Source organism: Hordeum vulgare, chromosome 2H (assembly GCF_904849725.1).
Source record: "Hordeum vulgare subsp. vulgare chromosome 2H, MorexV3_pseudomolecules_assembly, whole genome shotgun sequence".
Lineage (NCBI taxonomy): Eukaryota > Viridiplantae > Streptophyta > Magnoliopsida > Poales > Poaceae > Hordeum > Hordeum vulgare.
In genome coordinates, this window is record NC_058519.1 from 29,624,538 (window position 1) to 29,648,695 (window position 24,158).

Genomic DNA, 24,158 nt, shown 5'->3' on the forward strand with positions numbered 1-24,158 from the left:
CTGATGCAATCCACAAAAACATTTTCAGCTGCTGGCCGTTTTTTCAGCCCATCCATGCTTATGAAGGTATTTGTTTTTCTTTTGGAAATGTCAGATATTTGCACACCGTAGTCGTATCAACTCGATATAACGTTTGAATCAAGGAGTGTGTCTGCCGGTCCAAGGCGGAGGACGGGTTGGGCGTCCGGTCTCTTATAGTCCAGAACGACTGCCTCCTCCTTAAACTTCAGCACCGTTTGCACTCTCGGGTCCCGTCGAGGTGGGCTTCGCGGGTTTGGGAGCAGTCAAGCGGGCACTCTCTCCTCGCCAACGGCCGGTCCTTTTTGGAGGGGGAGCACTCGCCTGCCCTCAGAGAGTTGCTGCCTGCCTATCGTTCACTCTCCCATGTGCTGCTGGGGGATGGGAGGCGGACCTCGTTCTAGAACGACGTGTGGCTTTTCTGTGGCCACTCCGGATGGTTTTCCCCGCCTTGTTCTCTCATGCGACATGCCCGGCGATCATGGTGTGGGAGGCCCGTCTGGATGGGGTGTGTGTCCTCCTCGTGCCAAGGCTTACTCCGCTGGCTGCCCATGAATGCACCGAGGTCCAGCTGCTTGCCGAGAGTTGCCCCGGGAGCGGGTCCCCGAACTCTCGGCTTATCACCCTTTGCAAGGGTCGTAGGAGGCGGTTCTCGGCTTGTGCGGCATATGCCCTGCACCGCCTTGACGGTGTTGGGGCTGAGACGACCACCTTCCTTTGGTCGAACCAGCCCCCCTCGCGCGTCAAGTTCTACGGTTGGCTGCTCACCTTGTCGCGCGTCCACACGTGGGACGTGCTCCTCTGCATGACCATCCTCACGGCGGAGGAGGCTGGGTGTTCGTGTTGTGAGGCGGTTCTAGAGACCGCCGACCACCTCACTTCTGGCTGCCCCTTTGCGGTGCAGTTTTGGAGGTGTCTAGGTGTGTCGTCCAAGGGCGCCTCGATTAGGGCCCTTCATCTCTTCAACATCGCTACCACGGTGGGCGACGTCTCTCCAAACGCCTTCGTCCTCCTCTATTGTTGGAGGCTCTTGAAACGGTGGAACGTTGTGGTGTTCGGGGACATCTCGACGTCCTTGACCGCCACCCTCAAAGCCTGTCGTGACGACGCGGTGCTGTGGCGAGCCAGGATGAAAATTGAGGATCACTCTCATATTGATATCTGGCTCGGCGTGCTCACATCTACATGACATCCTCCCCTTTGGTTGGCTGACTCCTCTTATGGATTTTTCATCTCACTGTGTAAATCTGTTACTCAGGAATTGGAGGTTTTTCCTTTCCTTTACGTAATATATTCAGGTGGTTGAGGGGCTTTCCCCTTTTCCCCCGATAAAATTTCAAAAAATAAACAAGTTAAAATGTCCATTGACGAACGGAAAAAGATAGATACAGAGAGATGTATCACCCAAGTGAAGAAATCATTCAAACACGGATATTGTGATGCGACTGGCCACAACTGTGTAGAATTTGAAAATTTTGATTAAATTTGAATGTATTTGACCCGATAAGGTACGCCCATGGCAAATACATGTTGGGTTGTCCACCTCTCAGCTGCCATGTCATCCTCATAAGTTGGTCCAACTTGTTTGTTTATACCCCCTCTGTTTCTAAATATAAGTCCTTTTAGAGATTCCACTATGTTAGACTTAGTATATTGTGCGTGTTGTAACATGACTCTGTAACCTGTATGTTCCCTCCTATAAGTATATGATAGCCGTACCCAGTTTAGGGCATCAAGCATTATTCCAACCCTACCTTGTTCAACATGGTATCAGACGACGCGTTCGATCCGCGCCGCGCTTCCGCCTCCTCTGTCGCCGCCGCGCCGCCTCCTTCCACCCTCGCGACGGAGTCACCCTTCATGCCGTCTGCTCCGCTCGCCTGGGCTCGGCCACTCTCCTCGGGATCGCATCTACCTGCATCTCACCACACACGCGAGATGCCCCCGCCGATCTCCTCGGCCGACCCTACCCGGCTACGTCCTATGGTGCCCCTGCGCAGGTGCCCTACGGCGGGCCGTATCCTGCGCCGTCTCTGACGCCTTAAGCGCCAATCTCTGCGGCGCCATACGAGGCCTCGTATGGTGCAGCCTACGCCGCGCCGCCGTCACTGCCCTACGGTCATCCTCAACACTATTGTGCGCCTCCTTCGGCTAACGTGCTCGTGTCGTACAGTGCCCCGTCGCTGTATGACTCGTAGCCCTCCGCACTGGTGGCTGATCCAGGGCCGTTTCACTTTGCCCATCTGGTGTCCGTGAAGCTATCTGCCGACAACTATCTCTTGTGGCGCACTCAGATGTTGCCGCTGATGCGCAGTCACTACCTTGAGGGGTACGTTGTCAGGACGCTCCCATGTCCTCCGACCGAAGTTCTAATGCCCTTGGTTCATGGTGGCTCTGTTATGATGCCTAACCTAGCTCACCGACGGTGGATTGCTCAGGATCAGGCTATCCTAGGCGCCATATAGTCATCGCTCACTCTTTCTGTGGCTGGCATGGTGGTCTTTGCTGCAACGTCGAAGGATGCCTAGACCACGCTTGACTCCAGCTTCTCCTCGCAGTCCCTGGCACGCGCATCCGCCATTCGTAACCAACTGGGTGAGACCAAGAAGCATGGTCTCTTTGTCACCACCTTCTTCAACAAGGTCAAGAATCTGGCTGATACACTATCGTCCATCGGGAAGCCTCTCGGTGATGAGGAGTTCATGCATGCGGCCTGGCCCACTGACTAGAGCTGTACTTGATGGTGACACTCGATCGAGGACGTACTCCCCTCCCTCCCCAACCGCATCTCAATCGGTTTGACTTCATCGTCCGTCACAGCGCGATGACGTTCCTCGACGTGGTGACACCGCCGTCGACGACGAGGTTGTGCCCGGAGATGTACCTCGACTCATCGCTGGCCAGGAACAGCGCTGCCTCCGCGATGTCCCCGGCTCTCAGCGTCGGGCCCTTGAGGGTCGCCAAGCCCCGCCGTCTTCTCCACCTCCTCCGCCCTCATCGGCGCCGCCGATGCGCCCCCTTCTTCGTCCTCGCCATGGTGGTTGTGGCGCCACACGTTCACCAGCATTGGCGTGGCCACGCCAAAGGGCGACATGCAGTTGCGGAAAGCGCTTCCCAAAAATCTAATTCGTCCTCTCTCGGTGCAGGATCGTAAAGACGAAAGGTTCCGAAGACCTGCTAGACTACGACGGTGGCACAAGTTGTAAGATAAGGCAAAAGCCTACGAAACCGTGCCCCCGCAAGGCAGCGAAGCGGAATTGGACGGACCACAGGCATGTCACACGCCCCACCCCCGCCCCACCCGACGAGCGAGTGCACGCGTGTGGTCTTCTCCTTTCTCTTCTCAACACACTTAGAGTGGTGGGAAGAACTCGCATGTAAGGAGGTCTAACTCTTCCTCAACCAGCGGTATGAGACTATACTTTAGCACCACCACACCACCACTTGCCACTTTACTCATTGGCTCATTTAAGATTTCAGAATTTTATAGATGGGCCAAGCTCATTGATTCTAACAGAAAAACCAGTTAAATCCATAGTTCATCACATGAACAACTCTTCATGTCAAACTGATCGAACAAACACCAGCTTATTAGAGAGCAACCATTTGGCTCTTGGGCTTAGATGAGCCCGAGCATGAACAACATGGCAATTTTAAATAGAAAAAAAATGTTTCAAAAAATCAAGTTTTTCTATGGTGTAAGATGTTTCGGTGCAAGAACTTCATACAAACTTTTATAAAGTTTGGAAATTCGAAAAACTCGTGGCCAAGAATACAAAAAAATGAATGTCTAAGAAACGTTTGAAAATCATGCAGTTCACACGTCTGATTTTGTCTTTTTTACCACGAGTTTTTCAAATGTCCAAACTTCACAAAATTTTACACAGAATTCAATACAGAAACATCTTGCATCAAAATTTTGTCTTTTTTACCTCCGTTCAAGTGTATAGAGCATGCGCGTAGTCTTAGGTTGTTAATTTAACTAGCTAAATATATATTATATGCGATAAAAATTACATATTCAGAAACTACATCCCCGCATGAATCTAATGATATATTATTTATTATATATAATGCATATTTAAGTAGTTAAATTAACAATCTAGAACTACGTGCATGCCCTATTCACCTGACGGAGGTACTGTTCACGGGCTCAGTGCCCGAGCTCAGGGTTAAATTATCGCAGCTAATTACTCCTACTGACCACCAGTGCCAACCTATAATTAATTTTAAGTAGAGTTCATGCATGCGGCTTGGCCCACTCACTGGAGCTGTACTTGATGGTGACACTCGAGCGAGCACGTACTCCTAGTCCTCTCCAACCGCATCTCCATCTCAATCGGTTTGACTTCATGGTCATAGCCCGATGACGTTCCTAGACGTGGTGACGCCGCCGTCGACGACGAGGTTGTGGCCGGAGATGTACCTCGACTCGTCGCTGGCCAGGAACAGCGCCGCCTCCGCGATGTCCCCGGCCCTCAGAGTCGGGCCCTTCAGCGTCGCCAGGCCCCGCACCATCTCCTCCGTCTTCTCCACCTCCTCCGCGCTCACCGGCGCCGCCGACGAGGCCCCTTCTTCGTCCTCACCTTGGTGACCATGGCGCCACGCGTTCACCAGCATTGGCGTGGCCACGCCGAAGGGGGACACGCAGTTGACGCGAATGCCGTGCTCCCCGAGCTCGCAGGCCGCGTTCTTGGTCAGCCCCACCAGCGCGTGCTTCGACGCCGTGTACGCGTGCGGGCCCATCCCGCCGACCACGCCGGCCACGCTCGCCACCGACACGATGCTCCCGACGCCGCCGACGCCGCGGCTCTGCAGCATGGCCCGCGCCGCGTGCTTCATGCCGAGGGCCGCGCCGAGCGTGTTCACGCGCAGCACGCGGTCGAACTCGGCGGCGTCCAGGGACGCGATGCCGCCGCTCCTGGCGCCCACTCCCGCCACCGATGGGGCTGCCTGCCGGCCCAGCACGCCGGCGTTGTTGCAGAGCACGTCCAGCCGCCCGTAGCTCGCCACGCAGCACCCGACAGCGCGCTCCACGTCGGCCTCGACCGATACGTCGCAGTGCACGTAGCTGCACCAGGCGGCGCCCAGCGCGTCCGCCAGCGCCTCCCCGGCCGCGTCGTCGATGTCGGCGATCACCACGCGCGCGCCTTGACGGACGAACGCGCGCACGATCGCCTCCCCGATCCCGCGCGCCCCGCCGGTGACGATGGCCACCTTCCCCTCCAGCCTCCTGCGCTGCAGCTGCAGCTGCACGGCGGCACCAGCGGCGGCGGCATTGTTGGTTGTCGCGCCGAGAGCAAGGCTGCCGGCTTGGGGCGCCTTCTCGGCGGGCATGAAGTCGAGGGCGGTCATGGCTAACGAGGGCGGTGCGGGTGATGATGTGTGAGACTTTCAGTTGGAGCTATGGATGGATGGATGGATGGATTGAGGAGGGTGGGACGAGATGGAGCGGCACGTACGTCATTTTATAGGGAGCCGGAGCGGCGGATCGGAGGGCGGACGCCGGTGGGGATGGCATTTGGCACCGTCTTCCTCCTTATGTGCCGCGTGTGCATCAATCCGTGTTAATGCCGAATAGTCTGTGCATCAATCCGTGTTAATCTGGTGGTGCTAATTCTCTACTACGTCTCTACTACGTACGTTCATGGCCACGGCCGGAACCGGAGCGATGTCAGACCAACGTCACTGCCATCGTCAAGCGATGCCAGGCTGTGGCCGTTCACACTTCACACCGGGCGTGTGATTCATTTTCTTTGTTCAGGTCAAGAACCACCTTTTTCTCCTCCAAGTCATGATTCAAAATATGAGAGCGATAATCATATTTTCTGTCATCGGGGCAACCAGCTCAATTTGCGAAAGTAGTTAGTTAGTTAGTTAGTTAGTCTTGCGCTGCAAATTGCGTCCGTTGGATCTTTGCGAAAGTAGTTAGTTAGTTAGTTAGTTAGTCTTGCGCTGCAAATTGCTAGCACAGAGCTGCGTCTAATTTTAATCGTCCTGAGACTCTCTGACTGCTGACGTGCCATCCAAGCCTGCAGGTTGGATAGTGTGAAAATAGGAAGGCTTGAAGCGTATGCATTTAGCAGGGACGCGTGTGTGTTAATAAAGGCACAAGTCCTAGAAGATTACAACAAGGAGTTAGGATCTATCTTTATCTACAAGGTTAAACACAAGAGATAGACCCTAACAAGATATCCTAGTTTAAACCATACACGCACGCCTACAATCGTAATACACATGGTTTATACATATACCATGTGTATATGTAATACAATGTCTAACACTCCCCCTCAATCACAACTTGTCCAAGTTGCGATTGCGACGAAAAACTTCCAACTGGCGAAGAGTAAGAGGTTTAGTAAATCCATCAGTCAATTGATCACCAGTGGGAATAAACCGTATGTGTAGCAGTTTCTGAGCCACTCTCTCACGAACAAAATGATACTCAATTTCAATATGCTTTGTCCGTGCATGAAAAATAAGATTTGCAGATAAGTATGTGGCTCCTAAGTTATCACACCATAGGGAGGCAGACTTAGGATGAGGAATACCCAGCTCAATCAAAAGATTCTGTACCCAGATTACCTCAGCAGTAGCATTAGCAAGTGCTTTGTACTCTGCCTCTGTGCTGGAGCGAGAAACTGTAGGTTGCTTACGTGCAGTCCAAGACACAAGATTACTCCCAACAAAAACAGCAAAACCATCAATAGATTTTCTGTCATCAGGGCAACCAGCCCAATCTGCATCAGAGAATGCGCTGACTAACATGGAATCAGACTTAGAGATACGCAGACCATGGGTGATAGTGCCTTGCACTAGTGGAGAAAGGGGTATTAGAACCGGTTGGTAAGGGCCTTTGGACCCGGATACACATCCGGTGCTACGTATCCGAGACTAAAGGCCCCCCCTTTAGCACCGGTCTCTTACAAACCGGTGCTAAAGGCCTCCACGTGGGCGCCGAAGAGTGCGCGCAGGCGGAGGACCTTTAGAACCGGTTGGTAACACCAACCGGTCCTAATGCTTTTTTTCTTTTTTTTTCCTTTTCTTTTCAGGGTTTCCGATTCCGTATTTCGGTGTTTCCGTGTTCCGTATTTTCAGGGTTTCCGTTTACGTGTTTCCGGTTCCGTATTTTCATTTACGTCTTTTCGATTCCGTATTTCCGATTCCGTGTGTCCGTGTTCCGTTTTTTACGAACACGGAATCGGAAACACGTATCCGGAAACACCGATTCCGTGTTTGCGGTTAAGTGTTTCCGATTCCGTGTTTGCGGTTAAATGTTGATGCACCAAATAAAAGTACATATATACATGTAACACGAAGTACTCGACCGATTATCATTACATAATTTGAAGTTTGTTTCCTATAGCTGTATACTTGCATAGAGAAGGGAGCTGGCTATTGGTTCATAGGATGGAAAAATTCTCCGCCTTCATCTATGACTTGCGTGAGGAGAAACCCTGCCAATTCCTCTGCAACTGCCTTGCAACGTTGGATTGGTGTGAGCATCGCCCGCTTTCGTTGCAGCTTTAAAAGAAGTAGATGAAAACAATTAAGTTATGAACAAAACTAAACATAATTGATGGCAACATAAATAAAGTTGTGAAGATCCGGTTACGTACCTCTAGATTTCTGGAAGTACGGGATTTTTCATTGATAATCCTGTGAATGTACTCGCAAACGTAGTATCCACAATAATCAGTGCCCGGTGGTTGTTGCGGGACGCCCTATATACGAGAACATAATTCAGTCAAATTAATAATAATCAAGAGCATGGTAATGGTATTGAAACCAGGGTACGTAGTACTACTTACTTTGTTAATCTGAAAGTGGAGCTTGTCTGCCCATGTACCGGGTTCTTCCTTGATGAACATTTGCCAAACCCTGACCGACAAAGAAAAATGAATACAAGAGTTAATTATTACTTACTTGATATCAGGAAATGAACGAAAAAGAGGCCGATGAACGAAAGAGACCGATATATATATATATACCTTTGAAGCATCTGACGCGCGCTCTTCCATGTGTCAGCGTCCCAGGTTAACGGGTCCCAGACTTCAACTTGTCCTTGATCGATTCTAATGATGAACAATATGAAGTGGGACCTGCGCACGTGTACACACGCAGTCATGCATACTCATCAATTACACTTAACATCAGGTAAGCAAAATGGAATGTGTACAAGACAGTAACACTCACTTGAATCCGTAGGGCCAAAGTATTTCTTTTTTGGTACTTTGTCGCTTCAAAAACCTTAGCAAATCATCCGGTGTATCCTTGTTGAACTTTTCTATTGTCTCTTGATAAAACGAATACGGGTCAATGAACCCAAAGTCCCAGATTCCTGCCAGCCTGCATTCACGAATCTTCATTCTGCATAGTAGCGTACAAAAAGAATGTCGTGAGTGATAATTATACGGGCAATGAACGCGAGCTTAACTAAATAATTAAATTACACAAATAAATCACTTACAAACAGTAGCAGCTGAGGATAGCTTTGTCGAGGGCACGTTGATTGTACATCTGGAAAAAATCATCGAACCCAACGTCCACACCGTACTCTCCGAAGTAGTGTTGATCCTGAACTGCCGCCATGATACAGTCTCTCTTTTGCCTTGCGGCCTCCAAGTACCAAACATGTAAATTCCATAGTTGGGTTGTTAGAGCACTAGGATTTTCGACCAGAGGGTGCTCGGGCTTATATTTATATACCACATCAGCAATAGCGTAACCTACGTCGCCCATGCGTGGACCGGACACTGAAGCCTGGTGAGATAACACCTTGAGCGGGGCAATTGACTGTGCTTCTTGTTGTCCGAGCTGGGGAACTTGTTTCCCGCATTTCGTCTGCTCCACCTGCTTCATCTGCTCCGCTGCTTCATCTGTGCGGTGTGCATCTTTTCAATGTACCGTTCATAGTCTGAAAGGGGCGGCGGTGGCGGCGGTTCAGGATAATATAAGTTGTCGATGGTGCGGTCAATTTTCCACTTTGGTATGTTCTTCAGAGTTTCCTTCCAGATGTCTGGAGGGGGCTTCAGGGGAAACCGTGCGAACCATGCTTTGTTTTTGGCTTTCACGGCCTCGTCTAGTTCCTCCGGAGTCATCAGGCCTGGTAACTTCGGGGGAGTCTTGACTTTCTTGGGTTTCCTTTCTCTCTTCTTGGGAGGAGTCCCGTTTCTTCTGAACTGTAGCTTCCGCTTTGCCGTACCCGTAGTGGGCGCATCCGTCGGATCACGGGAGTGCACGGGCGATGGACTCTCGGCCTCGGGCTCCCAATCTTCGCTGTGGGGTGGACTTGGAGGTGCGTTGGGGGGTGGACTTGGAGGTCGTGCATTCTCTGTACGAAAGTGAAAAAACTATTAAAAATAGGCTTACATGTGGTGCAACATTCAGTAATTGTTGGAGGTGGTGCATTTGTACCTGGAGGAGTCAGTGGCCTTGGCGCCGCGTTAGGAAACACGATGTGTTTCTTCTTCCACAAGATGATACCAAGCTCCATTTCTCCCAGTGTCTTCTCGCCTTCACCTCCAGGAATATCAAGCTCAATTGACTGGCATCCCGGCGTAATTGTTGACAACCCGACACGAGCATGGGATGCTGGAATCTGACCACCATGGTAGGTTGCTCCAGGTTGATTCGGTAAAGCATAGCGTGACGCCACCATGAAGGATATGTTCCCCATTGGCATATGTATCTCACAGTTTGTCTTCTCCGTGATATCATCCACGGGGTAGTGAGGCGCCGATGGTTCGACTGCAGGACCGTCTTCTAGCTGCAGCTGCATGGAACCCACGCTGCTTCTATGCTGAGATGGGACGGCATCTGCTACAGGATCGTCTTCTAATTGCTGCTGATCAGCGTCAGGTGCAGGATCTTCTTCCTCCTCTTCAGTGTCAGGTACAGGGTGTCCCCCTTTCTTCAAGAGAAACGCCACCTTTTCTTCTAATGTCGATATCCGTTCCAGCGCCTTCCTCTTGCTTCTACCACGGCTTCTGTAAGTGTCAAGGTCCGCCGGAAACCCTTGGTTCCACGGGGTAGTGGCTCCAAAGCCTCGTGTTCGTCCCCACTTTTCGGGGTTCCCGAGTGCCTTCGTCAGCTCGTCGTTCTCTCTATCGGGAACAAAAGTTCCTTTTCGAACAGCTTCTATTGCCTTCTCTAGATCTGATACGACTTGTGTTATTTTTTCCGACCATGGTCCCTCCGCAACAATCATCCTAGTCTCAGCGTCCAACGTTGCCCCATGCGCGAACAACCAGAACTTGGACCTATCGGGCCAGTCATGTGTCTGTGGAACGATATTTCTTTTCAGAAGCGCATCTTCATAGCGTCGCCACCTAGGCAGGGCAGTCATGTAGCCACCTGACCCCAAAATATGGTGATATTTCTTCTTCTTCGCATTCTCCGTATTTGTGGCTGATCGGGATGTAAAGACACCCGATTTCTTGTACGCCTTAAAATCAGGCCAAGCGTCTCTTATCTTCACTAGGTGCCCAGTGAAAACTGGATCTTCGTCCTTATATTTCTTCCACAAGTCTTTTTTCCACCTCTGGAATTGTGTGGCCATCTTCTTCAAAGCCCACTCCTCGACTTTCTTCTTCTTATCTTCCCTACGCTGAAATTTAGCCAGACCGTGTCGCAAAGCACTCTTTTCAATCTGTCATCGACATAAGTAGCTCCAACGTTGGCGCCGGTCTTTGGCTTATTCCATTCTATTAAGTTGATCGGGACCAGGTCTCTTACAACAACTCCGCACTGATTTACAAATTTGCGATAAGTTTCTGGGGGTTCCAGTGGTTTGCCATCAGCAGCAACTTTATCGATCGAGTACCTTGCAGTATCTTTCAACCTTGCGGCCGGGCCTCGTTTCGACTTTGTCTCAGTACTTGCGCTAGCTGTTCTGGAGGGCGCCTAAACGGGAAAATAATGATTCGTTAGTAAGTGCAATACAAATTAATTGTTGCGTCAACAGTGACTTGAGATATACATTGGCAGAGTTTGTTCCGGAGGGCACTTCTGCATCGTCGACGTTGTTGTCGTCGTCATCTACTACATCTTCTATATTCTCAGCTCCGTCACCGGAGTCGTTCAAAAATTGATTGCTAAACGCGTGTCCACCGTCGTCATCATGATATATGGCCGTTGCATCTTCAAAAATCATCTGGCACATGTATCTTTCCTTCTCCGCCTCACCCATTCCCGCGAGCTGATCGGCGTGCGGATCATGCGGATCATGTATCATTACGGCAGGGGAGACCGGGGAGACGACGGCGCCGGAGCAGCGGAGGCAGACGGCGTTGAGGTCGAGGCGGCACGGAGGTCGAGCACGGCGGCGGCGGCGTGGAGGCGGACGTCGGGCGGCGGCACCGGAGAGGTCGAGGCGGACGGCGACGGCGGCGAGGAGGCGAGCACGGCGGCGGCGGCGTGGAGGCGAGAAGGGCGGCGTGGAGGCAAGCACGGCGGCGTGGCGGCGTGGAGGCGTGGAGGCGAGCACGACGGCGTGGCGGCGTGGACGCAAAATCGGAGCAGGGCTTCGCCCGGGAAGGAGAGAAGACGCGCGAAGATTTTTCGGCAAAGGGACTAGAAAACGCCGCTGTACAAGTCTTTAGCACCGGTTGGTGTTGACAACCGGTCCTAAAGACCCTTTAGCACCGGTTGTTAACAAAACCGGTACTAAAGGTCCAAAAATTGGGCCCCATTCAGAATGCGCGAGCGAATCAACCTTTAGGACCGGTTGTTGTTAAAAACCGGTCCTAAAGGTTTTTTTCCTTTTTCCTTTTTCCTTTTTTCTGTTTCCTGTTTTCTTTTTCTTTTTGTTTCCTTTTTCTTTTTCCTGTTTCTTCTTTTATTTTTCTTTTTTGTTTCCCTTTTTGTTTTCTTTTACATTTATTTATAAAATCAAAGTAGACTCAAAAAATTGTAAAATCAAATATTTCTAAAGACATATTTATATTTTCTGATATTTTGTGTAAAATTGTCTAAATATCATTTAAAACAAGAAAAAAATAAAAAATAAGATATTTATCAAACTAATTTGAAAGTATAAAGATATTTTTTTGTTTCCTTTTTCTTTTTCCTGTTTCTTCTTTTATTTTTCTTTTTTGTTTCCCTTTTCTGTTTTATTTTACATTTATTTATAAAATCAAAGTAGACTCAAAAAATTGTAAAATCAAATATTTATAAAAACATATTTATATTTTCTCATATTTTGTATAAAAATTGTCTAAATGTCATTTAAAACAATAAAAAAATAAAAATAAGATATTTATCAAACTAATTTGAAAATATAAAGATATTTTTTTGTTTCCTTTTTCTTTTTCCTGTTTCTTCTTTTATTTTTCTTTTTTGTTTCCCTTTTCTTTTTTTTACATTTATTTATAAAATCAAAGTAGACTAAAAAAATTGTAAAATCAAATATTTATAAAAATATATTTATATTTTCTCATATTTTGTGTAAAAATTGTCTAAATGTCATTTAAAACAATAAAAAAATAAAAAATAAGATATTTATCAAACTAATTTGAAAATATAAAGATATTTCTTTGTTTCCTTTTTCTTTTTCCTGTTTCTTCTTTTATTTTTCTTTTTTGTTTCCCTTTTCTGTTTTCTTTTACATTTATTTATAAAATCAAAGTAGACTCAAAAAATTGTAAAATCAAATATTTACATTCAAATATTTTGTTTACAAATTGTCTAAATGTCATTTTAACACTTACAAAATAAAAATGATATTTATCAAAATGGTCAAATTTAGTGGAAACTGGTCAAATTTTTGATATTTATCAAAATGGTCAACACAATTACATAAAAGGTTTAATACATTATTACACATCACCAACAACACCCCCTATCTATTTTTCTTCTTGCCTTTCTTCTGATTGCGCCGTAACCATGGAGTATCTTCATCATTTAACGGGATGCTTGGATCATCTTTGACTTTGAAGGGAGGAATTTCATTAAATTTATTGTAATTTTCTCAGATGTCTGCCTTGTCCTCGACTCCCACGATGTTTCTTTTCCCTGAAAGAACTATGTGGCGCCTTGGCTCATCGTGTGATGTATTCGCTTCCTTATCTTTTCTTTTTCTCGGTCTGCTAGACATGTCCTTCACATAGAAAACCTGAGCCACATCATTGGCTAGGACGAATTGATCATTGCCGTACCCAAGATTCTTCTGATCCACTGTTGTCATTCCGTACTTCGGGTCTACCTTCACGCCTGACAGGTTGATCCATTTGCACCAGAACAAAGGGACCTTAAAGGAAGGTCCGTAGTCAAGTTCCCATATCTGCTCTATGTAACCATAGTATGTGACCCTTTGCCCGTTGTCGTCTTTTGCATCAAACCGGACGCCACTGTTTTGGTTGGTGCTCTTTTTATCTTGGTCTGCCGTGTAAAATGTGTTACCATTTATCTCGTACCCTTTAAAGGTCAATACAGTCGAAGATGGTTGCTTGGCCAACAAGTATAGCTCATTTTCAACAATGTTGTCATTAATGAGACGTCTTTGCAACCAACCGCCGAAAGTCTTCGCGTGTTCTTTAGCAATGAAATCTTCAGGTTGTTCCGGGTATTCCGAGCGTAAAATATCCTTGTGTTCCTGGATATATGGAGCCGCCAAGCTGGAATTAACTAGAACTGTGTAGTGTGCTTGAGTGAAAGATTGCTCGTCCATACATGTTGTTGATTTCTTTCCTAGCGTGCCTTTTCCACGCAGTCTCCCCTCATGGCGCGACTGAGGAACACCGATCGGGTTCAGGTCAGGAATAAAGTCAACACAAAACTCAATGACCTCCTCTGTTCCATAGCCCTTGACCATGCTTCCTTCTGGCCTAGCACGGTTTTTAACATAATTCTTCAAGACTCCCGTGAACCTCTCAAAGGGGAACATATTGTGTAAGAATACAGGACCGAGAACGGAAATCTCTTGGACTAGGTGAACTATGAGGTGCGTCATAATATTGAAGAAGGTTGGTGGGAACACCAACTCAAAGCTGACAAGACATTGGACCACGTCCTTCTGTAAACTTGGTAGAGTTGCTGGATCGATTGCCTTCTAAGGAATTGCGTTGAGGAATGCACATAGCTTCACAATGGGTACTCGCACATTTTCTGGCAGAAGCCCCCTCAATGCAATCGGAAGTAATTGGGTCATGATCACGTGGCAGTCATGAGGCTTTAGGTTTTGGAACTTTTTCTCTTCCAGGTTTAGTATTCCTTTTATGTTCGACGAGTAGCCAGACGGGACCTTGATACTGCTCAGGACTTGGAAAAAGATCTCCTTCTCTTCCTTGGTAAGAGCGTAGCTGGCAGGACCTTTGAAATTCTCTGGATTCATCAGGTCGTCTCGTTCGTGCATACGTTGGTGGTGCAACCGTGCTTTTGGTGTATCTCTCGACTTCTTCCCATGCACGCCCAATAAGTTTAGCAGGTTCACGCAAATATTTTTCGTCACGTGCATCACGTCGATCGCAGAGCGAACCTCTAGGAATTTCCAATAGGGTAGTTCCCAGAATATAGATTTCTTCTTCCACATGGCTTCGTGGTTGTCGGCGTCATTCGGAAAAGATTGTGCGCCAGGACCCTTACCAAAGATTACTTTTATATCTTTGACCATGTCATATATATCAGTACCTTTAGGGAGGGTTGGCTTCCTCCGTGTATCTGCCTCGCCTTTGAAATGCTTTCCTTTCTTTCTTACGGGATGCCTGTCTGGAAGAAATCGACGATGCCCCGGGTACACATTCTTGCCTATATGTATACTTTCAGTCTCGCCTAAACAGTGTGTGCATGCGCTGTATCCCTTGTTTGACTGTCCTGAGATGTTACTAAGAGCGGGCCAATCATTGATGGTTACAAACAGCAACCCTCGTAGGTCAAATTCCTCCTGTTTGTACTCGTCCCACACACGTACACCTTCGTCAGCCCACAACTCTAAAAGTTCATCAACCAGTGGCCTCAGGTACACATCAATGTTGTTGCCGGGTTGCGACGGGCCTGAGATAAGCACTGGCATCATAATGAACTTACGCTTCATGCATAACCAAGGAGGAAGGTTATAGATACATAGAGTCACGGGCCAGGTGCTATGACTGCTACTCTGCTCCCCAAACGGATTCAGGCCATCTGTACTTAGACCAAACCTTAAGTTTCTTGCGTCACGTGCAAAGTCCTCGTACTTATCGTCGATGTTTCTCCACTGCGACCCATCAGCGGGTTGTCTCAGCATATCGTCTTCCTTACGGTCTTCTTTGTGCCATCGCAGCAACTTGGCATGCTCTTTGTTTCGGAACAAACGTTTAAACCGTGGTATTATAGGAGCATGCCACATCACCTTGGCAGGAACCCTCTTCCTGGGGCGATCGTCGCCCTCAACATCACCAGGGTCATCTCGCCTGATCTTATACTGAAATGCACCGCATACCGGGCAGGCATTTAAATTCTCGTGCTGACCGCGGTAGAGGATGCAGTCATTGATGCATGCATGTATCTTATGCACTTCCAATCCTAGAGGACAGACAACCTTCTTTGCTTCGTACGTACTGCAGGGCAGCACATTATCTCTTGGAAGCATCTTCTTCATTATTTCCAGCAGCTTTTCAAATCCCTTGTCAGATATTCCATTCTCTGCCTTCCATTGCAGCAATTCCAGGGTGGTGCCCAGCTTTTTCTGGCCATCTTCGCAATTTGGGTACAACAATTTTTTGTGATCTTCTAACATGCGCTCCAAATTCAACCTCTCGTTTTCACTTGCGCAGTTTATCTGTTCTTCACGAATGACCTGACGAAGATCATCATCAGACTCATCAACAATGTCCTCAAGTTCAGACTCGTCTTCCCCCATTTCAGTATCACCGTGTTCACCGAACATAGGATAGTTATCATTATCCTCTTCTTCTTCATTGTCTTCCATTACAACCCCTCTTTCTCCGTGCTTGGTCCAACAAAAATAACTGGGCATGAAGCATTCTTGCAACAGGTGGGTGTGTATGGTTCTTGAGTTAGGGAAATTCCTCTTATTCTGGCACTTTTTACATGGACAAAAAATAAATCCATTCTGCCTGTTTTTCTCAGCCACATTGAGAAAACTATACATGCCATTAAGGAATTCGGGACGACGTCGATCACTGTACATCCATTGCCGGTTCATCTGCATTATATAAATTTATCAAAAACCATTATGCTAAATCATCATGACTAAATTAATTAATTAATACAAAAAGTTCATCACATGTTAAAACCAAAGTAGCGTAGTGACCATACATATATAGTTCTCATAAAAATACACACTGAAACCAACCATAAAAACTCTCTCTAATTAATGCATTTAAAAACAACAACAAATGCGATCAAAATCGCAACAAAGGTAACAATTGACCCGACGGCATAATGATACCAAGCCTCTTTACTAATTGCATATTTTCTAATCTTTCTAATCTTCACGCGCATTGCGTCCATCTCGCTCTTGTGACCATCGACGACACCGGCAAGAACCTTTTCCAAGGTCATCTTCTCTCTTTCAGTTTTTTCCAACCTTTCTTCAGTTTTTTTCAATCTTTCTTTCAGGCCAACATTTTCTTGTTCAACTAAGTGTAACTTCTCAACAATAGGGTCGATTGGCATTTCCGGTTCCACTACCTCCTAGATAAAAATATCTATGTCAAGTTGGTCGGCGTAATTAATTGTCATATAATCAGGAAATGAAAATATGTAGTTATAAAAGATAATATACCACATCCGAATCATAGACTAGACGAGGGCCAACGGGGACGGATATCAAAACCATGGCGCTATACATATAAAAAAATCTTACACAATAAGAAAATTATATACAAGTAAATATGTAAATCATACAAATCAAAATTTGTTTTGGTAAATAAAAACAATAGGCTCACCAAGGTTGTGTCGGTGACGGGGCGATCGACGGCGGTGAGGAAGGGGACAAGGCGCGCGACACTAAAAAAAACCACAAATCATAATTAAATTTGAGCTCAAATTGCATATGTATACATAACAAATGATGAACTCTCTCTAGCTTAGGCATTTCATCAAACACCTAGCTAGCACAACAAAAATGAAATGAGCAAGAAAACGAGCAAAACTTGCAATGCCGGAAGAGGGAATGTTGATGCTAACCGTAGGACCGATGGGTGCCAACAATCTTGACAAATGGTGGAGAAAAATGGGGATGGATTAGAGCTCCCAAGAGGAAGGAGAGAGCAAAAATGGAGTTGAGCTCGAGCTGGAAAAAATGGAGCTGAGCTCGGGGTGGAAAATAGGGGAGGGCTTTAGGACCGGTTTGTGTTAAAAACCTGTGCTAAAGGGTCTGACAGCGGGGCCCCGCAGTTGCCGCAAAAATGAGAAAACCTTTAGCACCGGTTTGTGATACAAACCGGTTCTAAAGGGTCTGTCCACTGGGCCCCCCTCGCTGCAGAAAACGGTCCAAAAACCTTTAGGACCGGTTTGTGTTACAAACCGGTCCTAAAGGCCTTGCTGCCATTTGCTGCAGGGAGGGGGCCCAGCGGACAGACCCTTTAGAACCGGTTTATATCCAATCCGGGTCCAATGTGGTTGGCTCAATGCCCTGTTTTCTACTAGTGTTGTAAGTACCGAAGTAGACGCTTGACAGCCGTCCAGTGAACAGAGGTTGGAGCATGCAAGAATTGACATACCTTGTTGACCGAAAAACAAATATCTGGTCTAGTAAGAGTTAGGTATTGCAAAGCACCTACAACACTGCGATAGTTGGTAGAATCCCCATCTCCAAGAGGATGTCCATCAAACAAAGATAATTTTTCAGAAGTAGACAAAGGAGTAGGGGCAGGTTTGCAACCATTCATATTGACACGTTGAAGCAGATCAAGCAAATATTTCCCTTGAGATAAAGCAATACCATTATCAGTAGAAGTTACCTCAATACCAAGAAAATAATGCAGGGGTCCAAGATCTTTGACTGCAAAGTCGAAGATCACTGAGGAGAGCTTCAACTGCTTGTACAGAGGAACTAGTAACAATAATGTCATCCACCAGCATAAAGATAGTCACCCCTCTCCGAGAATAAAAAAACAGTGATGTATCACTCTTTGAGGGTTGAAAACCAAGAGACTGAAGCTTAAAGGACAAGCGAGAGTACCATGCACGTGGGCCTGTTTCAAACCATACAGAGCTTTATCCAGTTTACAGACCAAGTGCGGAAACCTTGAATCTGTATACCCAGGTGGCTGTCGCATAAAAACATTCTCTTCCAGAACACCATGCAAAAACGCGTTCTTAACGTCCAACTGTCGCATACACCAATTCCGAGAGACAGCTATAGACAGAACCAATCTGATGGTGGCAGCTTTAACAACGGGACTGAAAGTATCCTCATAATCAAGACCATAACGTTGTTTAAACCCTTTTGCAACGAGACGTGCTTTATAGCGATCAATACTACCATCAGATTTGCGTTTGACCTTATACACCCATTTGCAATCAATAAGATTTGTACCTGGGCGAGGTGGAACCAAGTGCCAAGTTTGGTTGTCCATGAGTGCACGATACTCCTCATCCATAGCTTCTTTCCACTTTGGATGACCAAGTGCTTCTATTAAATTATGCGGTTCACCTGTAGCACAAAAAGAGCCCCAACGAATACATCCATCTGTAAATTCTTTGGGTTTAACAATACCAGTACGAGAGCGGGTAGTAACACGTCTCGATGACGATGATGGAAGAGCTTCGAGAGGTTGCTGGTGATGGCGCTGTGCTGCGAGGGGGTCAGCAGAGACCGCCGAGGAGGACACAGTCGTGGAGTCCGACGAATCCTGTGTCGCTGCATGGGAGGACGTGTCGGCAGCAGAGCCGACGGGTGCAGTTTCCTCGTGAGGCGCGACAACCGCAAAAGGATCCTCCTGGGGCCGATCGGGTGGATCGGCGCGAAACCGCGGGAGACCCGAGGCGGAGACGCCCTGGCGAGCCACGGCGCGATCGGACCCCGAGGCTGGGTCGGGAGAGGACAGACGTCCAGGGACCAGCGCGGGCCCGCTGACAGCAGGAGATCCCGAGGCGGGAGCGGCGGCGGTGCCGCCCGGGACCGGATCCGCAGACGTGGCAGGAGGCAGTTGGCACGTGGAAACCGGACAGGATCCGTTGGTAGCGCGGCGGGATCCTGAGGGTGGCCCGCTAGCCGCAGATACGCCGACCGCGGTGTCAGCGCCAGCAGGAGGAGGTGATTCCGAGGTTGATTTGGCAGGGGAATCAGCCCTGTTTTCACAGCCGACCGGATCGGCTGTGGAGGCCGTTTCTGCAGTAGGATCTGCACACATAAAATCATCAGCGTCGCCAGCCCCTGGATGGATAGATTCCTGCACACTTTCAGCAGAGTTAGGCACATCAGTATTAGAAATTGTCACAGTATTAGTATGCACTTCTTCCGGAGTCAAGAGAGGTGGATGGTTAAGGAGAAGTGGAGGAAGGAGTAGGAGTTCTTTGCGGAGTTGAGCACCGGCATTAGGATGTAGTGCGACAAAAGGAAAAATATGCTCATCAAAAATCACATCGCGAGAAACATAGACATGGCCGGTGGAAACCTCAAGACACTTATAGCCTTTGTGAAGGGCGCTATAACCAAGAAAAACACACTGTTTTGATCGGTACTCCAGCTTATGTTTGTTAAAGGGCCTAAGATTAGGCCAGACCGCACAGCCAAAAATACGAAGAGAGGAATAGTCTGGTGTAGTTTTAAAGAGACGTTCCAAAGGTGTTTTATTATTAATAACACGACTAGGAACACGATTAATAAGGTAGACAGCTGTGAGGAATGCTTCATCCCAGAACTTGAGAGGCATGGATGCATGTGCTAGGAGGGAGAGGCCAACCTCAACGATGTGACGGTGTTTGCGTTCGGCATACCCGTTTTGTTGATGAGCATAGGGACATGAAACATGATGAGTAATACCAATACGTTCAAAGAATTGGTTTAACTTTTGATACTCACCACCCCAATCAGTTTGCATGGCAATGATTTTACGATCAAATAAGCGTTCAACTAGAGCTTGGAATATATGAAACTTTTGGAAGACATCAGATTTATTTTTGATGAGATAAATCCAACTACACTTGCTAAAATCATCGATGAAACTGACATAGTATTTGTGTCTACCAATGGAAAGAGGTCCAGGACCCCATACATCTGAGAAAACTAGCTCTAAAGGAGCATTAGGCACACTAGTGGAACGAGAATAAGGTAATTGGTGGCTCTTGGCCATTTGACATGCATCACAAACAAGGTGATGATCAGTTTTATTTGACACTGGAAGACTATGGTGACGAAGAATTTGCTGCACCACTTGGATTGATGGATGACCTAGAGGCCTATGCCACCTAGAGGTAGATGGCTTGACAACACCAAGGAGTTGGCGTCCAGGTGCAACCGACTGGCCAGCAATGGGGTATAGTCCACGTTTACTTGGACCTTGAAGGATTGTTCTCCCCGTTTCCTGATCGTTAACAGAAAAGAACTCGGGGTAAACAACGAGATATGCAGAATTATCTTTAGTAAGTTGGTGACCAGAGAGAAGGCTTTTGGATGCGGTGGGAACATGTAAGATGTTGTTTAGCCGGAGGGATTGATGAGGAGTAGGAAGAAGTGCATGACCAATATGTGTAATTTCCATACCTTGGCCACTCGCATTATGAATCTGGTCAGGTCCAGTGTAGTGATCACGCACAGTCAGCTTCTCCAGCTCGCCGGTAACGTGATCGGTAGCGCCGGTGTCGAGGTACCAGTTGGTGTCAACGCCGTAGGCAGCAGTAGTGGCAGTGTTGGCAGTCTTGTCGCGGCGCTTGGGATTGTTGTTGAAGGTTTTGTCGAAGAGCTTCTTGCAGGACCACGCCCCGTGGTCGTCCAGCTTGCAGATCTGACAGACAAGGGGACCAAGGGGCCCTTGAGGGGAGGCAGCACCGCGGCCTGGAGGAGGAGTACCGCCGCTGGAGCCGAAGCGATGATCGGGCCCCTCTGCAGGCCGAGCAGAAAAACCACAGCCCCCCCTTTTGACGCAAGGTTGATGGAGTGGGAGAGCGTGGTATTTTGTGCTTCGAGGCGGGACTCGGCGGAGAGGAGCAGGGAGTAGACTTCGCCGAGGCCGATGGGGTGATCAGCTGCAGCGCGGGTGGAGATCGCTGAGACGAAGGAGTTGTAGTCGGAGTCGAGCCCGTGGAGTAGATGAGAGACGACCTCACCTTCGTCTACGGGTTTGCCAACCGCAGCAAGCTCGTCGGCGAAGCCCTTCATCTTGGTGTAGTAGGCGGCCGCAGAGAGATCACCCTTGCGGGTTGTGGAGAGTTGCCCTCGAAGCTGCATGACGCGCCCCCGGGATTGAGAAGCGAAGAGCTGCAAGATCATGTGCCATACCCCGGTGGATGAGGTGATGTCATGAACTTGCAGGAGTACCTCCCGGGAGAGCGAGGCCATCAGGAAGGTGAGGACTTGTTGATCTTGGGTATACCAGGTGGAGTAGGCAGGATTGGTGGTGGAGAGCATCTCCTTCTTCCCGGCGACATCCGTTTCAGTTTGAAGAACGGTAGGGGACGCCGTGGTGGTACCATCAAGATACCCCAGAAGGCCGGCAACCCTGATGTGAGGAAGTACTTGAGCTTTCCACACCAGAAAATTGTCACGGGAGAGCTTCTCGGTGATGGTGTGACCGAGGGCAGCGAGGGAGGGAGGAGCATAAGCGTGGGTGGGGGAAGATGAAGACATGGTGGCGGCGGCGATGGAGAAAGATGAGGCGGCGGCGGAGAAGGGTTGGGCGGCGCGGTGTAGGAGGTTTGGACGTGGAAGAGATAGGCTCTATACCATGTGAAAATAGGAAGGCTTGAAGCGTATTCGTTTAGCAGGGACGCGTGCGTGTTAATAAAGGCACAAGTCCTAGGAGATTACAACAAGGAGTTAGGATCTATCTCTATCTACAAGGTTAAACACAAGAGATAGACCCTAACAAGATATCCTAGTTTAAACCATACACGCACGCCTACAATCGTAATACACATGGTTTATATATATACCATGTGTATACGTAATACAATGTCTAACAGATAGCATTTTTACAAGATCGAACATGAGAATGTATACTGTACTGGAGTAGATATTGTTGGTAGATACTGCTGACGTGGCGTCCAAGCCTGCAGCTTGCATCTAGTGATATATGCCCTCTCTCTCTCAGAAAAGAAGCCGAAACAGCAGAGCTATAGCTGCAGCTGGTTGACTGCATTAAGAAACTAGATGCGTCATGCCCACATATACTTTCACTGTTTCTAAACGGTTTTGCTGAGTTTCAACTATGGTCTCAATCACTTTTCACCTTTCATATTTGCTAGATTCATTTTTCTTTTCATTATCTCGGGAGCTGCTGGGTGCCTGGTTCGTCTCGTACGAGCAACAGCCCATGTGTGAGTTTAAGTCGAGCCTTTGCTCTTTTGCCTGAGCTAAAATATGTGGGCTTTCTTATTCTTTTTTTTACCCGGACGAAAAGGAGAGATGAGGATCCAAGGGACGTTGCTTGCTCTTTGCATGTGTTGTCATCTGTTCACTATGTAGCTTCTAGGGACAAGCTCTTTTTTTTGCAGGTGAAAGGGTAAGATCTTTGTAATAACTTTTTAAAACAATTTTTTCATGATTAATTACTGTTTTTTGTTTTTGCTGGTTTCGACCCGCATTGAAAGCGGGGCCATTTCTTGAAGATCTATATCTTTTCCTTATTTCACTATATATATAGTAGAACATTGTTCCACTATTTTCCCTTTTTATCAACTTTAGTATATTTATTTTGGTTTAGATTAATATTCATTTGTTACTTGTGATTTTAAATTGATTTCTTAGGTTTTTTAAGAGGGGGCGCAACTGTATGTTTCTAAGGTAGGACGTAATTACATGTTTTTTAAAGCGGGGTCGTAACTGCATGTTTTTAGGCGAAGTCGCAACTGTATGTAATCAAGAGGTGTCAAAATTGTACGTTTCTAAGGTGGGTCGCAACTGCATATTTTTAACGCGGGGTCGCAACTGCATGTTTTCAAGAGGGGTCACAAGTGCATGTTTTTAAGACGGGGTTGCAACTGCATGTTTTTAAGGCAAGGTCGCAACTGCATGTTTCTAAGACGAGGTTGCAACTGCATGTTTTTAAGGCAAGGTCGCAACTGCATGTTTCTAAGACGGGATCGCAACTGTATGTTTTTAAGGCAAGGTCGCAACTGCATATTTTTAAGACGGAGTCGCAACTGCATGTTTTTAAGGCAAGGTCGCAACTGCATGTTTCTAAGACGGGGTCGCAACTACATGTTTTTAAGGCAAGGTCGCAACTGCGTGTTACTAAGACGGGGTCGAACTGCATGTTTTAAGGCAGGGTCGCAACTGCATGTTTCAAAGACGGGGTCGCGATTGCATGTTTTTAAGGCAGGGTCGCAACTGCATGTTTTAAGGCAAGGTCGTAACTGCATGTTTTTAAGGCAAGGTCACAACTTTATGTTTCTAAGGCGGGGTCACGACTGCATGTTTTTAAGGCAGGGTCGCAACTGCATGTTTTAAGGCAAGGTCGTAACTGCATGTTTTTAAGACAAGGTCGCAACTTTATGTTTCTAAGGCAGGGTCGCGACTGCATGTTTCCAAGAGGGGTTGCATGTTTCTAAGGTGGGTCCCAACTACATGTTTGTAAGGCGGGGTCGCAACTGCATGTTTTCAGGAAAGGTCGCAGTTGCATGTTTTTAAGGTGGGTTGCAATTGCATTTTTCTAAGGCGGGATCGCAGTTGTAGATCATATTTTAGCCGATTACAACTACGATGAACATTTCTTAAATTTGTGAATATTGTTTTAAACTCGCAACTTTTTTCACCTTTTTGCAATTGTTAATCTCATGAGGATTTTTTTTAATTTTTCCTTTAAAAAATCCATCTTTTCAATCATGATATTTTATGAACAAATTCAAGGATATTTATTTCTAAAATTATGATTTAAAAAGGGCACAATTTGAACATGTCATTTTGAAATTTTGAACTTTGAATTTCATGATTTCAACTTCAACATGAATTACTTGGCACGCTCTAAATACTCTGTATACACATCCACACGACCCAACTCTAATGTTTTCTCACAGGAAACATCATATTGTTT

At 47.3% G+C, this 24,158-nt stretch overlaps 1 protein-coding gene and 1 pseudogene across 1 annotated transcript; both read right to left on the minus strand.

Moving 5' to 3' along the window:
* Positions 1 to 2,832: 2,832 nt before the first annotated feature.
* Positions 2,833 to 3,478, minus strand: LOC123425185 (annotated as a pseudogene).
* Positions 3,479 to 4,351: 873 nt separating this feature from the next.
* On the minus strand, positions 4,352 to 5,440 carry LOC123429396 (sex determination protein tasselseed-2-like). Its single transcript, XM_045113436.1, has one exon. The coding sequence runs from the start codon at positions 5,371 to 5,373 to the stop codon at positions 4,375 to 4,377; it is 999 nt and encodes a 332-aa protein (XP_044969371.1). The 5' UTR covers positions 5,374 to 5,440; the 3' UTR covers positions 4,352 to 4,374.
* Positions 5,441 to 24,158: the final 18,718 nt, after the last annotated feature.